The sequence below is a fragment of the Passer domesticus genome, chromosome 3 (genome assembly GCF_036417665.1).
Source record: "Passer domesticus isolate bPasDom1 chromosome 3, bPasDom1.hap1, whole genome shotgun sequence".
In the NCBI taxonomy this organism is placed as follows: Eukaryota; Metazoa; Chordata; class Aves; order Passeriformes; family Passeridae; genus Passer; species Passer domesticus.
In genome coordinates, this window is record NC_087476.1 from 61,823,000 (window position 1) to 61,841,869 (window position 18,870).

At 38.9% G+C, this 18,870-nt stretch overlaps 1 protein-coding gene and 1 long non-coding RNA gene across 7 annotated transcripts in view; one reads left to right on the forward strand and one right to left on the reverse strand.

Moving 5' to 3' along the window:
• The first annotated feature begins 1,821 nt into the window (after nt 1–1,821).
• LOC135296746 (uncharacterized) lies at nt 1,822–5,473 on the forward strand. The gene is made up of 2 exons (XR_010358754.1): nt 1,822–1,953; nt 3,490–5,473. It is a non-coding gene; the product is annotated as an uncharacterized LOC135296746 (long non-coding RNA).
• A 2,651-nt stretch (nt 5,474–8,124) lies between these two features.
• PHACTR2 (phosphatase and actin regulator 2) overlaps nt 8,125–18,870 on the reverse strand; it is a 129,097-nt gene continuing 118,351 nt past the window's right edge. For all 6 annotated transcript variants that reach the window (XM_064413486.1, XM_064413481.1, XM_064413485.1 and 3 more), the window contains 4 exons: nt 16,740–16,801; nt 15,602–15,739; nt 13,252–13,328; nt 8,125–9,699 (listed from right to left, as the gene is read on the reverse strand). In XM_064413486.1, coding sequence (XP_064269556.1) covers nt 9,684–9,699; nt 13,252–13,328; nt 15,602–15,739; nt 16,740–16,801 — 293 coding nt within the window. In that variant the 3' untranslated portion in view covers nt 8,125–9,683. The remainder of the gene's footprint in view (nt 9,700–13,251; nt 13,329–15,601; nt 15,740–16,739; nt 16,802–18,870) is intronic.

Sequence of the window (18,870 nt, forward strand, 5' to 3'; positions counted from 1 at the left end):
GAGTTCTTATTTCGGACGAGGAATGGCTGGGGGAACTGGGCCTGTTCAGAGGAGAGACGGCTAAGGGGGGATCTCATCAATGCCCCTAAGTATCTGAAGGGAGAGTGTCAAGAGTTTGGATCGGGCTGTGCTTGGCGGTGCCAGGCAATGGGACAAGAGGCAACACACAGAAACTGATGCACGGGAAGTTCCGCCTGAGTATAAGGACAAATGTCTGCTGTGCAGGTGATCACGCAGTGGAATAGCTTGTCCAGAGAGGCTATGGAGTCTCCCTCCCTGGAAATGCTCCAGAACCGCCTGGACACAATCCAGTGCCACGTGCCTCAGGAAAGCCCTGCGAGAGCAGCGAGGTTGGACCAGACGTTCCACTGTGTCCTTTCCAAGCCGAACCGTTCTGCAGTGTGACACTGTCGCTGTATGAATTTTACCTACACCATGTAGGGGGCTGTGCACAAACACGGGAACTCACCTACAGGCTTCTTGCTAAAAAAAAAAAAAAAAAGAGAAGTATGCTTGGTGTTTTAAAACCTGCTTTGCTACTTTTCAAAAGTGTAAAACACAGAGGGGAGCAGTTTTTTTTCCATGTGTTTACAGGCAAATAAGACAGTAACAGCTAAGAAGAGGTTTTCACTGAAAATTCAGACAAGTTATCCATATTATGTGTGTATGGATGCAGCTAAATTTATATGCATGCATGTACCTGAAGGTATTAGCTTTGGTCACATTTGGGTGGATTTCGCTGGTTTACAGTAGGTGTCACTAAAGCTCCGAAAGAACCCAGATTTTCACTCTTCTGGCTGTTTTCTGAAGTCTTGAATCCTTACCCAGTTTCATCCCACCACTCTTGCAGAAGTGCACAATCTAATCTGATCCCCTCCATCAGCTGAAATAACTCCTGGACTCGGAGGATTCAGGATTTATCTGTGCAAAGGCTGGCCTTTCCTCTTCTTTGGGAAAAGTGCCGGTGAGTGTCTCGTTGTCGTCAGCCGTGTGCGGGTGTGGTGCTCCCCCGGGGCACCAGGAGATCCGCAGTGACCCCTCCTGCACCGCAGCCTGCCAGTGGATTTGTCACGGCTGCACCCCGGAGCGACAGCTCCCTCCCTGCGGTATGGCCGTGCTGCCAGCCCAGCGACAGCTGGAACAGCAGAGCTGCATTTTCACAGGGTAATTAAGAACAGAGCCACTCAGCTGTTGAAAACACAGTACTTAGCGTTTATTTGTGGGGTAATGATGTAGATTAGATTACTCCTTATTGCTTCCAAGTTCCTGACCTGCCTCTCTGGCAGCCACAGAAGTGCATGTACATAGACTTGGTGACAGGATTACACTTCACAATCCCCTAAACCTGGCGCCTCCGTAGCTGGTGGTGGCAGTACTGTCATTCCACAGACCCCAGCCCTGGTCTAGGAGCATTGTATCAGTTTGGATGTAGGAAAAATTAAATTTTGCTCTCAGCTCTGTTGTTAGTCAGCTGTTTCCTAAGTGTAAAATAAGTTTACCTGTTAAGTCTCAGTGTTTTCTGTCTTTCTTTAATTTACATCCTTCCCCTGAATTTCCTGGTTAGATTCCAAGTATTTAGGGGGAAGGATATGTATTATATGTTCACACAGAGATTAAGACAGGTTCCTTCCCATATCACAGAAGATTGCTAATGTATACTAACAGTAATACATCTAAGGATGAGTTTGAATCACGGATTAGCAACAATAGGCACCACATTTCCTCCTTTGTTGATACCTGCGGGTGAGTCATCTCCTTATTTATATCAAAATTCAATATTTAGTATCACATGGATGTGAACTGTGTATGAGAGAGTGTCAGGGAGACTCTGCTTAAGCTTCTGATTTCATCCAAGCCTTACAAGGCCATCCTTCACACAGCACTCTCTCACTGTCTGTTCTTTGCAGAGACTGCGAACAGAACTCAGCACAGAGCATCTACAGAGACTGAGGGGTAAGTGCTCAGGTCACTAACCACTCCTTTTATGCTTGCAGAAGGAAAATGGTCAGTATTGAAACAGTCTCACTGTCAAGGCAGCCACTTAAAAGATAATATGCTGGAAGCACATCCTTAACATAATCGTCAACTGGCCGTCTGTGTGAGGAAATTTATGCTCATTTTTTCTCCTAGTTCTTGCAAAGAAGAAATTATTTCAAAGTATTTTAAACAAAAGTTATTGTCAGTCACTTTGAAAGTTAAAAGATTGGCAGATGCACTGCTGACTAGGCTGAACCCTCAGCTGTGCAGATCAGTTTTGTTCCTGTGCAGAGGGTGTATTTCCACTATAAATCTACTGTCAATGAAAGTGGTAAACACTTCTTGCTGACAAAAAAAGGGGAAACTGGGAGCATAGATTAGGTCTCCAAACCATTGAGCTACAACCCTAACTTTGTCTTTTTAAACCAAGTATCACCTCTTTCAACACATCTCTCCATGAATACACCACACACAGGGAATTTACCAGATGCGTTTGAAGGACTGCCAGAATTCAAAGGAAGGTTTCAGGAACATTTTTTCATTTCATTTCCACAAGGAGGCAGTTTTATTTGGCCTCTGGAGGCTCTCTGAATTTACCTCTGCTATGCTAGAGATTAATGTACTGTGTACATGCTAGAGATTAAAGAAGAAAATATTTTCAGTAAAGGTTTTCTGAACAATTTTCTAGAGGTGATTTTTAAAATGTTCTGTTTATATATATTCATTCATATATATCTATAATTCAAAGAGCTAAACAGTTGTCTAAGGCACTTGGAACTGTGCACAGCAGAGTATCCTACAGTAATGTGCAACTAGGCAGCACAATTTGAGTTTCCTTGGTTTAATAGAAACACCATAAAACAAGCATAACATATGTACTGTATAAACCCCCAATACATTCTTTATGTTTTTCAGGTGATGATACTGCACTATATTTGTGTGTGTGTGTATATATATATATATATAACAGATGAAACCTCAAGAAGCAGCTGTCATTAATTTGTAACAGTTGCATTCACAGATATCACACACCTGTGTAAAATGCAGTATCAGATCTGCCACTTCGTTAGAGTTACCATATTCAATCACACTGAGCCATGCTGATGCATTAATTTTATAATTTTTACATAAAATCTGTCATAAAAGTTGTTGGTATTGCTTATCCACAGCCTTCCATCTTTTGAAAGTAATGAAACATGTGGAAAGTACATTTTAGAGGGACAGCAATTCTAAGCTGATAATGTTTCAGATACATTTTTTGTACTTACCAGTAACTATTTAGCATGACAGGCAGTGGGGAACCAAGGCTTGAATTTTGTTTGCCTTACTTGACTTGAAAATGGGAACATTTAATTAAATCAAAGGAAGTTACTTAAATAATATTTTTTCACTATTTTTAATCAAATTAATAGAAAAAATAAAGTCTAAGAACTGGCCTAGTGTGTATGAATAGGTGACACTCTGGATGCAAAATCTGAGTTGCAATGAATTCATGTGACAATTCCATTTCAGGTGGTTGTGGCTGCCTTGGAGTCTGTTCAGCAGGTAAGAACCTTCTGGCTGTACTGGACCCTCGGAAGACCGTACCGGAGCTCAGCAACCCGCACTGGTGTGGATGTGTGATCCAGCCCTGGGCTTGCTTGGAAGAGGCAGGAGTGCAGTGATTCCTACTGCTGAACTTGTCCTGGTGTACTGCAGCTCTGCCAGGGAAACACAGGTTTGTGATCTCCCAGTGTTTAAGGTGCAGCTGGGTCCAAAGCACGGCCCACAAACGTTGCCATGATTTAGCGTTTGAGCTGTTGTGCCGCAGAATGCGGGGAAGGGACACAAGCTCACCAGCTTTATCAGCTCCTGTGTGTGCACAACAGTGTCTGTGCCCTGCAGTCTTCTTGTGCCTCTCCCAGATTTGCAGTTCGGTTGTAAATGCAATTCTGTTTTATTTTTTTTAAGGATACCCCCTCTTCCCCCCAAAACTTAAGAGCTATTTAAACAGTTGCAGGCAATTTAGCATGGGCCATCTCCACACCCTTCCCCCGCTGCTGATACAGCCTGTTCAAATGAGCCATTGATATTTGTGTTTCAAATCACACCTGCTAAAATAATAATAATCCAAAACACAGTATTTCTTTAATTCCAAAATTTGTACAAGTTTACAAATCAATATACCACCACACAAAGTAGTGAAAGGAAGATATGTTTAACAACGCTTTAACGTTTTACTATATCATAACAATGTTCAAATATTTTTAAATTTGACATAGTATTGCAAGATTTTTTGTAATATAAAGAATTTATGCTTGAACAAGAAGATACAGATAATACCATTGCTTTCTTTGTTTCTATCCAATGCAATATGTAGCTTCTATAAAATATTGGTGAAATGCTGTATCTAGTTCATATAAGCTTTATTTCCAGGAAAATCTTGAAACGAAATGGGAACACAAAGTAAAACAAGACCTTATTAATTATTTGAGTTAATAAATATAAACCTGTTTGAACATTATAGCAAATATATGTTAATTTCACTCCATTTCCCTCTTTCTCTGTATAGATACAGTTTCGTAAATTTTGGTGGGGTTTTTTTTTCAGATTTCTGTTAAATAGAAGTTTTAAACTATTCTGGGAACTGCTTTGTTTTGTTTTTAATTTGACCTTCAAAATAGTTCTGTATCATCTTTATAAAATCTTTCAGAATATATATTTTTCTTTTCATCATAATCTATGCCCCACCAGTGAATATTGCACTGATCTTGGTATAATAAGACTGCAGCTAGCAACAATAATGGAACTAAACGTGGAAGATCCTAAAGGCAGGAGGCAAGTTTATTCATACTTGTTTTTTTCACCCTGAGTATATTTGCGGTTTAGTTTACAACAATGGCACAGGTCCTAACTCCTGAAGATCATTAAAACCAGAGGATGTGAAAGTGTTAAACACACCATTCATGTGCACCTGACAGTCTCATGCAAATGTAAGCTTTTAGCTTGGTTTGCTTTGTCATTAAAGCATTAACAGACATTAAGACGTGGGCCAATATCGTGGTCTCTGCTTAGGATGTCAGCAGTGCTCACACAGACCTGTGCTGCCAGGTACCCAGGTGACAGTGTGGCTCTCCCTGCCCTGACTCCAAGCCCTGCCAGCTGCAGGCAGTCAGGGAGTTTTGATTGATTCCCAGGCTGCCAGGCTGGATTAGATGTTTTTAGTCTGTTGCTGGCTGGATCTTTTTGTACTTTATGATGATACAAAATCAGAGCTCAGATAGAGCTTATAGTCAGGTTAAGCAGCTGTTAATTTGAAAGAAATTCTCTCATGTAGCTGTAGCATTATTAGTTACAGGTCTGAGTTTGAAGCATCTCTGCAGGAAACCAAGCACTCACTTCACCTGGAAGGAGGGGTCTAATTTCTGTAATATCAGGGATACTTCATACCTTTGTTTCACAGCTTTCATTTGGCTTTCAAGTTAAAAAAATGGGTGCTTATCTGATGTGGTTTTTCCATGTCAGCACTGAGGTTGTGGTGCTTCTCTAAGAGGTGCTCAGGTTGGCCAAAGCAGATGGTGGGGCTGTCCTGTTCCACACCACATCAGAGGTCAGTCCATCCAGTCCACCACAGCAAGGGACATGCACAACTGTACATAAATAATAAACCCAACAAATACATGCAGTCTTGTAGAACTACAAATGGCCATGAATACTTACAGTGAAGAGATGTTTGAAGAGATGTTGCTTCTGGTCCTAACATGTTTCAAATCACCAGTTGAAATGGTATTAGCATAAATAATAATTAGCATTTACTTTTTTTTTTTGGTACTTGTTGGGTCAATATAGCACAATTAAAAAAAAAATCCAGACAGACTGTATCTGAGTTATAAAGACTCATATGTATTACCTGAAAGAAGAGAGAGACGAGACACTCTAGAACCATTTCAATTTTTTATGTGAAGAAGAAATTAGGATTTGATTAAGCATCCATTCTTTTGCACCCACAGCAACATGCTGTGATGTGTGATTATACTGCTAAATATTATATATGAGATAATTTCAGAAGCCATTACTTCAAGCTGCTCATTTTCTCTTTCTGTGGATGTGGACATACCTGACTCTGTGGGAACATAGGTATCATGTGTGTAAGGTTGTCATATCTTGTGCATGACATTTAAATGATTCATCCAACTTGATAAAAGTTATCATATTGATCCCTCTTCGCCAACTGGACTGTACTATACTTTGCATGAAAACTGCTATTTTTTCTTTGCCTGTTTAACATCTTTTTATTTTTAACTCTAGGATTATTGACTCATTAAAAATCAGTTAATAATTAAAATCCTATTGTCTAAGGTTATTAACTCATTAATTTCTCAGGACTTACCCTGATTTTTTTCCCTTCTAGAAGGCACCAGCAGCACCAAGGCAGGTATATGATGTAATATTTCCAATGGGTTGTTGATGCAACTGGAAAACATTTGAACTTATCAATACAGAAAACTAGGAGAGGCAGCAGAAATTGACTTCAGGCTTCTTAAAGCAAACTTGCTTCACTGCACATGGTGACATACCAAATTCTTATTATTTTTTTTCATGGACAATATTTTACAACTGTTGCTTTTGTGCCAGGTGATATTTAGAATACAAAAATAATATATACAATTCTATGTCTCTGTGTGGATACAATACACTATAGATAGTTTGTAGTTCTCATTCTGCTACATCTTATAATAATCTTATATAGTATACTACATAAGATTTTACATAAGTTCCCATAAAGGTAATTCTTTTTGTCCAGTTACATAAATGTGCTTAATTAGTTTGCTGAACTGTGGGGCAATGCATCTGATTATTATCAAAATAGTAAGAAATTAAAAATTAACTCAGCATCTCTACCAAGGCTAGAGTCCTGCAACTAGAAATGGCTTGGAGGGAATACTTAAAAAAAACCCTCCAATCCCAGAAGGAAGACAGGGAAAGCCTAAGTAATACCTCACTTACACATCTTTATTTCTTATGACATAACTTCAGCTTGAAGAAGTCTGAGCCAGAAGTTGTAGACTCATCTTTGTGTTATTACTACTCAGGTTGGCACGTGACTTTCCATCCATGGTCCAGGCCTAGTATAGAGGAATGTCTTCTTGCAAAGTCAATTTTTTACTTCATCCTAAGAGTTTAACAAGTTTTAGTTAGCTTGTGTAACCTGTGTGTACCTTGGCATAGTGGTGGATCTACTGTCTTATATAAAACATTTATAGTCTGACCTTACCTTTGTCCGAGTTATGCTGCCTGTGTAACAGCTGTCTTTCTGCCTTCAGTATCTTGGCTGCTTTCACATGTTTCAACGTGATTAATGCAACACTGAGATCTATTTAATTGCTGCACTCATTTCCTTTGAAGTGAAGTACTGTGTTTTATATTTCGAAGCCAACATAGTAGACCTTTATATGATTTTGGACACATATTCCTAAATTTGGCAACATTAGCAAAAAAAAGTTTAAGCGGAACTATTCCAGTATAACTTTTGAGTTTACTCTTCAAATGCTAAAAATAAAAATTAGCATTCCACCAGAATTGCTGACAAACCTAATGCCCTGCTAATTCCTGTATGATTTAGTGCCAAAAGATACATTTTCACTGCTTCCTTGATGTCAAAGTGGTGTTTCTATATTTATAAAGTGATGGACTTTCCAGAAGCTTATTTTCTGCAAATGGAATCCTAATGGCTCTTATTGATTCCATTAAAAAAGGAAGGTGCTGCTTCTTTTTCTTTGCTACAAGCATGTAGATGGCTTTTTTTTTATTCAGTTATTGATATTTTGTGGCTTGTACATAGATTTCTATCCAAGTATAATGGATCCTAACAGTAATTTAAATCTTACCTTTTTTAAAAAAACTTTCTCAGTGTCTTTAAAAATAATAGAGTGACAGAGAGTGACAGCTGTTGGAAAGCACTCTTCTGTTACTAGAAGTGCTCTTCATTAAAATAATCCACCTCATTTATGCAAACCTGGTCCTGTTGTAAATAGCTCTAAAGAGGGATATCTAATTTTAGCCACCAAATTGCCTTCCTGCCTTTAGGCTGACATCTCTAACAACAACCTTCAATTTTATAAACTAAACACATTCCACAAGAATCTATCACAGGTTCTGAGGTAAAAATCACATCTACACAGACCTTTTATTGCCAGAAAAAGAAATACTTACACTTCATAATTAAAAACTGAACAGGACACATAAAAGACAAAAATAAATTGTAATATGTACACACATTAGAAAGGATAAATAGCAAATATATTGTAATACTGCATTAAATGTATGCATATGTGAATTCCAGGACCCCCCCCCCCCCCAATGTTGTGTACACTAATTCAAAGGATAAATAAGTGCTAATATAGGACAGAGAATTTCTTAGTGTAAACAATGCCACAGGCTTTTTTTAATAGGCCTTTGGGCCAACTTAGAAAAACCATGTATTGCCTTTCACACTCCATACCACTTAATTTTAATAGTACTCTATTCACATGTACAATTTCAAGATAGTATAAAAAATTAGGAATCTAAGAAGCATTCTTCACACTCAACAAAAACAGGCTGGAGACACTCCAAGGATTTTTCTTTCACTTTTAAAGGCTCACTAGCTGAAGACATACTGATTTGTCTGGGAGTTCTTCCTCAATGCAGTGCAAGAGTCCTTAAATGTAACAAGTTATGTTAGTAATCACTGCTCAGGCCTATTAATAAAGACTTCTGCACCTAATTTCAATTCTGACTTTGGATTCACACTAGCATGATGTCAAAGCTGTCACCACTTCCTGCCATGGATGACAAAGATAATGATCCCTATGGTTTGAATGGCAAGTGACAGACAGCAAGGAGTGTTTCTAAACACAAAGCATTTCATTGCATTCATAGTGTCACATTATTTGTCCTTCAAATCCTGTTTATGTATCTCTGAGGATCCAGAGTATGTCAACATTAAAAAACAGAAAAATATATTACTTGTTCTGTATGAATGTTCCGTGTGTTTTCCTGAAGCATGCGCACTGGGATTTAAAAAAAGACAGTTGAGTTATCCTAGGACTAATTTCTGGCAACTGTATTTACTGGCACCAAAGAAAATTATAGTTCTTCCTAAAGTACTGATGACACGAGGACTTATGGCTTGCTATCTTTTTAAGACAGGCTGCAGCCACTGAAAAAACCTACATGCACAGTTGCTTACACTCTCTTTTAAAAAATAATTCTTCCCACTGGCCAAATGCATTGTTGAGCAGTCCCATCCATTCCACTTAGCTCTGTGGACTGACAAAGTCTCTTTTCCCCCAGCTCTCAGCTCTTTTGTCACCCTCTCCCTCTTTGTTCCTCTCAATCCCAACCCCGTGAAGCCCAAGGAGATCCTGGCAGCAGGCTCTCCAGCGATTGTCTTCAGCACTTCCTGACTCGTGGAGCTCTGACAAAGAAGTCCACTGGCTTATCCATGTGGGCTGGCCACAGAACCGTGGTTTGTCTGGACATGGACAGACACTTCCTGTGGGTTCTCCTCCCAGACTAATTATTTGTCCATTGACAAAGACAAGGGCCACTTTCTTCATTAGCCTCAGGGTAAGCTGTAGCACACACTCATACTCAATCAAGTTCCAGTGCAATTTCAGGTCTTCAGGAAGCAATGATTTCCCCAAAGAAAATTGTTACTTGAAATATGGGATGTAGTCAAACAGCTATGGACGATGAAACCTGAAAAGATAAATTAAAATCTTAGAATTATGTTATTTCAAATGACAATGACACTGATCCTCATCCTGTTCTCACAGCTGTTTCCTTTTGTCAGCCAATTATTCCTGGTTTTCCTGATCTGTGTTGGTTTAGAGTCAGACCTGTTATTTCCTGCTGTCCATCTCTAAATAGAAAACCAGAGATTTGGTGTGGCTCAAGCACTGGTGTGTCACTGTATGTCTGTGCCATTAACCTGCCAGTGTGGTCCCTGGCAGAGTTTTGTTGGGTCAGCCAGTGCTTTCAGGTATTGCCTGGGCATGGTTGGGGTTAGCACAGGACAGCAGGCAGGTTGGGAAGGGGGGACATCATCCTGTTTTGAGGTGAGAGGAACAGGTTAAGTGCATGGATTCAAACTGTTCCAAGCTTGCTGGCCTCAGGGCCAGAGAAGAGTCTCCAGTCTGTTTGCCAATACAAATTTATCTACAATTCCACCCATTATTTGCATATGCTGTCACTAAGTATTATCAGAAAACCTTTGCTAAACCATAAAAATTAAAATTCTGGGGTTTTAATCCTTGTGTAAAATGAGGCTAACAAAAATTTTGTATTTTCTTTTACCTAAGCAGCAAATTGTATAGCATTTCAGATGCTTTCTTCTTATTAGCAGCAGTGAACTGAGGTACATGAAGACCCAAATACACCTCACTTTTTTAGGCTTTTAGGTAGGGCATGTACATCACTCCAGATTGCCTGTATGATGTCTAGAGAAGTGGGTTGCTCCAAAAGGTGTCACCAGCCCTTTCTATAATAAGTTAGGAACCTACAGCAATTGAAATTCTAAATCATGTTAAATGTAATGAATCCAAGCAAAAGGGTAAGGAGGGCACCAGTATCAGGTTCTCAGTATGTAGACATATATTTCTGTTTAAATGGCTTTAAAAATGTATCTGTCCATGAAGTAGTAAAAGGTGCAGCAGCTTGAAAAAGGCATAGATAATGATCCATCTACACAATAGATTTACCTAAGTTTTTGTTTGACACAAACAAAAACTTCTCTCAATAGTTCCACACATTATCCCTATAAGTTGATTCAATACAATACAGGGATGCATTTCTCAAATGAAGGAGGTGTGCACAAAGCCTGACATTCACAACTAAGCAGCTGATCTGCTACATGAGGGTACAGAGGATTGCTAAAAAGACACAGGGGTTTTGTATTTTGTGGAAAAACAATACACTGGACCATATATAGCATTTTCATTAGAAACACTTAATGAACACCTGCTAATATGCTCCTCCCAAACTTGTATTGATTTCTCTATTTTTAGAAACTAATTTTCTTGGATTTTGCTATGAAATAACAGAAAGAATCAGTCTAAATTACTAGGACTAGAAAACCAGTCAATTGACAGTCATTAGAGTAAATGATGAACAATGAAACTCATTGTTCTTTCTTTTCCAAGTTTGATATAAATTTTTAACATTTCAAATATATTGTAAGTACTGATTATAATATTAAATCATCTGTATTTAATTTGCAATAGTATAGGAAACCATATACTATAAGCTATTTTTGTTTAGTAAGCACCTTCCTTGTTGTCTCAGTCTATCACTTTGCTAATCAGGTGCCAATGCAAGTGCCTTTTGGTTTGCATTATCTCAGTGATCTTGAAAATAATTAAAGTATGAGAAATTAATTCTCTGGCTAGAGACTTCTGTCTATGCTTTTCTTAAATCACTTTTGTTGTATCAATCCAATATTATGTAGCAGAAAACATAATTTTTAATGAGATGTCCCAGGGAAAATTTTTATTTTCAAAATTGCAATTGACTTAAAACATCTGCAAGTTATTCTGCTCTTAATTATCTTTTTCTTTTACTTCTGTGCAGTAACTCCACAACATGACCAGTGAAACAAAAGAGCATGGAAAAGGAACAAGAAAAAACTGATTTCCTTCAGGTTGAAATTCTTTCAGCACCCTATAGAATCTTTGCCTGTATTTATCACAGTTTGGCTGTTCCTATTTTTTACTCCATTTTTAAAGGCCCTCCCTGAAGAAAATAATTCACTTTTGTCACTCCATGAGATTCCTGGGTCAGCTTTCAAGAATCCAGTTGTAATCAGCCTCAACTGTTCTCAAAGCTCATGAAAAAATATCCAGTTCTTTTTGTGTCAATCATGCCTGTATGAATCTGTACTTATGCTTCAATATTGCAAAGCAACTCAAGAAGCACAACAATGTAAGCAGGGGGTTTGTTTCTATACCTGCTATTTTTATTCTCTCTCTTGGAATGCTCTTTTTTTAAAAGTAGTATTTTTATACATTCTGAAAAAGATATGCTATGTGCTACCTAAAGAGAAAATGACATCAGAAGCCAAAAGAAAAAATGCATCTCCATGTGTGAAAAATACATTTTCTAGTGGTCAGAATGCAACACTACATTAAACCCCTGCATCCTGGTTCACCTTCTGGCTTAGGTTTGCTGTCTGTGAAACTGGTTTGAATTTTTAAAAATTAATTTGTTTATGTTGTATCTACACAGAAGTGATAACTTTTATTTTTAAAAGCTCCATGTTTTGGTGAGAATGATTTCACAACTTCAGTGATTTCTAACAGTGAAGTAGCAGATACATGAAACACCCATAATGAATTTTCCTTGCAACGCATTCTTTAATTAGGTGATTCACACTCACTAGCTCAGATCCTGAGTTTGGTTGAAACAGTAGCAGGAAACAGAAGGGACTCAGTTTTAGACAACTGGTTTTGTTTGACTTAATTTTCTGCGGAAGCAAATACATTAATAATATGTACACAATGTTGGCCAACCCTAACATCAAGCTTTGATTGCTGACGGCAATTTTCAGCCTTTGTAACTTCCAAGAAAAATGAACACATGCCATGGAGATTTCAGAAAGTGTGTCCCTCCCTCTAGGAATAATTCTGCCAAATTTGGAAGCCTGCTAAAATACTGTGGACACTTCAGAGCTCCTTAAAATAACAATGCTTCAGACAACATCTTGGTGATATCCAAAGCAGAGAACAAAACAAATTCACATTAACACATAAGAAGTGGCAACAAGGGAGTCTATCTTGTTCCCCAGAAACTGCTGCCAGGAGCCTTAGTGACCCTTAGAAAGCTCGCCAAGACACTGGTGAGCTTTTCAGAAGTTCAAAACATCATCTGATTTTCACTTAGGAAATGCATCTACACAAATGTATACTTTAATGAGCAAGGGAGTGCTGCCAGAGGAGGAAACCCGTTTTATTTTGTGTGCTTGAAGATTACTAACTTCATCTGTAAGAACTGAAGGATTCTTGCAACGGTTCTTGCATTTTTTAGATTCCCCAAACAATCTTTTTCTACATAGTGACTAGTCACCTGTACTGCTGTATCAGCTAGAGATGGCAGCAGCAATACTGGGAATTGCAACAGAATCAGTGGTGGGATTCAAGGGGACTCATGATAGGAATCCTCACAAATCATGACACAACTGCAGAGAACTTGCAGAAAAGCAGAGGCTTGCTGTCATACTCATTTCTCACACTTACACAAGAAGAGGGATTCACCCACCTGGTAAATTGCCGACTTTCCTCGTGTACTTCCATTTCTGTGCTTTTGAATTCATTCAGTTCTTTCCGTATTGCTGCCTAATAAACAATAATGATACAGGCAACCATAAGAAATATGAATTTTTAGGAAAATAAAGAGTCTGAAAGAAACGTGGCCCTACTATTGCAGGTGCCTTACAGTTCCCATTTCAATTTTCCCTTACTGTAATCCACAGCTCTCACACATTTCTGATCATCAACATGAATGACTTTTCAATTACAGCTGTTCAAAGTACTCATCCACTACAAAGAAACGAAAAGCATCAGGCACCAAAAGTAAACCAAGAACCACGAAATCAACTGCAATGAGGGAACAAAGCCCACACTGAGACAGAGCACTTCTACTGACAAAAATGGGCAAGGGGTTGGATTACCCTGACAATCACTTGCTGAGTAGGCAGCCAGGAGGGGATTCTATCTCCAGGCACAGTCCTGAGGAGCTGGTGAGTCACTCTGCCAGCACAGGCACTGTGTGCTCAGCAGGGTCCTTGTATCTCCCCTCTGGAGACAGGACTTCAGGAATGCAAGATGAACAGCATTTTTTTAAAGTGGAATTAGTCACTTGGTTTGATTAGTTTTATGTAAAATGACATGAATTATTTGGACATTTCAGGCTTGGATTTTTAGTTGGCAGATACTAAAGAACAGAAGAAATTCAGTACAGTTTGTAAATGCCATGTTGCTTACGTTAAGAGACTGATAAACAATTTACTTCATCAAGTAATAAACACAGTTTCTGAAATATTCTAAGGTATACTACAAGAGGTTTTGTTTCTATACCTTCACTGTTAAAGGAAATGACAGTTTATTCTTACTCATTAGAGTAAGTAAGAATTAAATAAAGACAGTATCATTTCATTAATCCCTAAAGAAATGTCATCAAGTGTGCATACCTTTCACTGCAGAACACACAAGCAGCATGATAAAATTATAGCATCAGCAGGCTGCAGTCTTTTAAATAATAAACTTTGCTTTAGGCAGGGGTGGTCGTGTTTAGCCACAACAGCATGCTGACATGAGGCTGCTGTAGAGACAGTGATTTCTGAGCACCAAATCAGCAACAAAGACAGCAGAGTTCCAGCTCTGTAATATACATGCAGCACAATTTTCTGCTCCTACTGAAATTAGAAGAATGATTTCTCTGGGAAAAAAAAAGGACAAGGGAGTTTCCAGGCAACCCCAAATCTGGTTTTCTGCTAAGGCCAACAAACTTGGGGCTGACAGGATCAGCTTTGGGCACCTGTAATTACAAAACGAATTGAGACTAAAAACTGCCACCCTGAAGTAGGTAGGAAACTCCATTGTTTTCTTCTAGTGCAGTTTACCCTGGTTGGACCTCTGTGGAGGTGCTGGGTCCTCTAACCTCTCACAGACTATAGGAGGACTAGACAGTGCTCAGCATCTCCCATAATCAACTCCACAAACACTTCTGACTACATTTTTAACTACTTCACCTTGACCTGATACAATTGTAAGTTGAGATGTCAATTTTTAAATATTAATATTAAAATACAAGCTGAAATAAAATCAGTGCTTCACTACCCTTAGCCAAAATAGAATGGGCTCTTGCACACACCACTTTTCATGTCAAGCACATCTCACAGGAGTTCCATAAAGTCTATAGGGTCTTGGTTCAGACCCAGTGCTTTAAGAGCCAGCAGTTTGGGATACCTGAATCTTACAGCTCTCCTTTCATTAAGTAGTATAGGAGGGAAATGGGAGAGTTCCTTTTGGAAATCTTTGACTGATATTTTTTTGAAATGAGAATCACAAGATCATTTGTCTCATCCTTTGTAGTCAGGCAGCAGAGCTTTATTAACTGTAGGATGTTAGGGGCAAACTTTCCAAGAAGCTGTGCTGCATGCACGTGGTCAGTTCCTGCACTGGTGGTTATGGCCAAGAACCTTGAGGAGGATGGAGCAGCTTCTACCACTTTTTCACTCAGATGAGTGGCAAAAACAACTCCAGGTAGCAGTGATGCAGACTTCTGCCTGCCAAACCCTGCCTGAATTCAGGGCAGGGCCACCTTTGGTAAACTTTTATCTGTCTTAGCAAGGTTTTAAAAATTAGAAAACAAAAATTAGAAATTGTGGCCTGAACTGTCATAATGGAGGTGGAAAATATGCTCATAATAGGCACTTGAGTGGGTTTTCTTAGCTGCAGGCAGTGGATGCACAGTAGCACCATGACAATCTTGCTGTCACCAGCAGATGTCATTTGTGATGCTGGCATCAAGAGAATGTAAACCAGAGGAAAGCTCCCCAAAAGTGACAGATGAAAGCATTTTCTAATAATCTACATTTGTGCCTTGCCTTGTCTGCAGGAGTTAACCTGGCCCAAGGCTTGTCAGCACGACGGTCGTAATCCGGAGATTCCGTGACCTCCACGTACTCGTTAAATCGAAGGATTCTTCTCGCTTGAAGTTCAGCCACTGTAGGCCTCAGACTGAGCTGTAAGCGGGAAGCAGAAAATAGTATGCTTAATAAGATGAAATAAAATAAAAGAGGAGGGTATGATGTAATCTCAAGAGGACTTTAATGGTATTTCTAAATAGGGTCACTTTCAGGTGTCTAAAAAAAGGCACCATCCTGGGAGTGCTGCGCAGGAATAGGGAGGCAGCCTAACCTGATTTCTTCAATTATAAAAATAGTCTTTGTCGGGCAGGTCACAGAGAATCCTGACAGTTATCCCTGGAATGTTAATTGTGACTTTGCAACTGGCACTACCCCACTAGGCCATCTTCATTAACAGTTATACCGTGTTAAAACTGTAATACCAAAAATATGTGACATTTGCAAGTATCTGCCTAACAAAAAAAATTGGTTTTGACCATCTATGGGGTCATTATAATGCCAAATTGTTTCAGTCACCTCAAATAATATTCACTTTAATTAACTAAGGATGATCATATTACGGAAACTGTATTTTTGCAGAGACAGGCAGACCAGGGAGGGATACTTATGAAAAGTCCTCCCATCCTCTCCCAGAACAGATCTGTAACTGCTCCATTTCCAGGGACAATGAGCATGTTTCCACCTGCAGAAGCAAAGACTCCTGATGTGGTTAGAAAAGCACTGAAGGGATGTCTTGGGGGGTCACATTGTTTTGTTGCCCTCTCCACTGCTCTAGGGAAGAGAGGATCTACAGGTGTGGCTGCTCTTGATCATATGTGACAGGGGTGGTCATGCTACAGAGGAAAACTGTCACTTGTGTCCCCTGCTTAGGAACAGCAATATGGCCAGACTGGGTATGCTTCTCCAGGCGTGGGGAAGTGGACAGGATGGGGTTCCCCCCAACACAGTCTTGGCTTGTACTGCTTTTTAAGCAGATTTCTAATCTGGGAAAATGACTGATGGACATTTGCAGCAATGTCTATACACTGATTTTTAGATTCTTATGAAACATAATTCTATGTACAAAAATACACAATACAAAAAAGCACATCATCACCTTTCTACTGAGTCTACGTTTTATTTCTCTTTTGGCTTCCTGTTCCTCTTCTTCATTCTTCTCTGTTTTTAGAAGAGATAAAAAGGAGTGAATATTTAAGTATTATAACTGCACATACTGTATTTCTCTTGGTTGAAAGCTTCAGAACTCCAAGTCCTGGCTCATGTTTCCTCATATTTCTGGATGATGCCGCATGTGTTGTCTGCTTTTTGGCTTTTGTCTGCTCTCATTCTTTTCCCTATCCGCATTTCCCTGATTCTGTAGACATCTCAAGTCAACTGTGGGTCACGAGCACAGCAAAGAGAAGGTGCCTGTCATTTCCTTTCTTGTACCAGCAAGCAAGTACCCTGAAAGAGTTGCCTAATGTTTCAATTACTTATTTTAACATTACAATCACTGTTGCCTTTACTTCCAACATTGATTTTAGAATAAGAGTCTAATTTGTAAATGCCAAGTACAAATTTTGTTCTGAGTATTTGAATTACCCAAGTTTCTTCTGCTGCTACAGGACACGAATCAATGACATTTGTTTCACTGTCATTTGTCAGCAAATCGGTTTTTATGATATAATTTTTTTTCTGGAGCGATATGATCCAACACTCAAGCCCTCTTGGTTAAGGGCCACTGGCTGGACCAAATGAACCGGTACAGCAGAAAATGATGTCCATTTTTAGAATGTATTTGGGCATATGAATGAAACAATTTCCTTTTAACAAATTTCTATTCTCACTGAACTTGATCTCTTGACTGCCAGTGAAAAGCACACTTAGAAAGACACTACCATGTGGGCTCAGCATATTTTTAATTGATCTATGGTTTGAAGGATAGTATTTGCCCTTTAAGTCCAACTCTGATGGTTACATGCAAAGTTTTGTGGCTGAACTATCCCACTTGGAGAAATACATAAAATTCTGATCCTGTTTTATTCATGGCTGGGGATTACAGACTCTGCATTACAGTTCAAGGCTAACTATAAATTTAAAGAAATTAATTTGTTCTGGATACAGCCAACTTGTATAGATGAAAAGGGAGTTTTAAACCCCGGTATAGTTGCATTTGCCCTGTTGTTTCCTACGGCCAGCCTGCTGTGTTAGTAGAGGTGACCTGGCCTGGGGAGAATTTCTGTGTAATGACTTTCACACTGGAGAAAATGCTACGACAGGACACCTCATGGTACTGGCAGATATCTTTTGCTTACTCAAATGCTTTTATATAAGAAGAATATCAGGGAAAGGAGGAGAGGACAAATTATAAAAATAAAAAAGTAAGAGGGGAAAAAGTGGGAAAAAGGCAGTGCTTGCCCAAGATCTTCTCTGTGAGAAGACTCCAACACCAACATCAGGTTCCCAAGAGCAAGGTGCAATTGCACAGGCTTGCTGCCAGGATTAGGTTGGATTTCAGGTTGCTGGTGGTGTTACTGAGATACTGAAATATGGATCTAATTTATAGTTCTGAAATATGGATCTAATTTATAGTTTATTAATTGCTTTTCTCTTAAATTGAAAAGAAATGGATAGCCTGTTTCCATAGAGGAACTGTAAAACTGAAGAATAACTGTAACTGGAGAGTTATAGATTAATTTACATTTTACTTTTTTAAATTAGTGTATCTATCAATAAATAAGTTGGGTATATTTAAGGACTTTAAAGGATAACTAATCTCATAATATCTTCACCTAAAAAAGTCAAAAGGTCTCTAGCTGTTTTTGGTCAGATAAATCATCTGTAGGCTTTTGGTTAAACATCCTGTCTTTGCAATCAATAGACACAGTAGCTGAGGTAATTAAACACAAACTATTACTTTGGGGTTCCATTCACTTGGAAATCATGTGACATAAAAACTTTTGTCCCCTCATGAATGGAATTGTTTAAGTTCTACCTCGGACAATCTCCAGTAGCAGACATAGCAGGAAAAAAGACAATTGAATGTACACATCACTGTACTGCCCTTTCCTTACTTTGGCTTGTAAAATATGCTGTGCATTATTCATATCTTGGCCTTTTGCTATCTAAACCACAGTGTCTCCTAACAAGCAGCAATAAGAAGCTTCATGTAAGAAACAGGGGCTCATGCTGCTTAATGTATACTTCTTAAGGAAGAACTACCAACAGCATGGCACCTGAAATAGTGT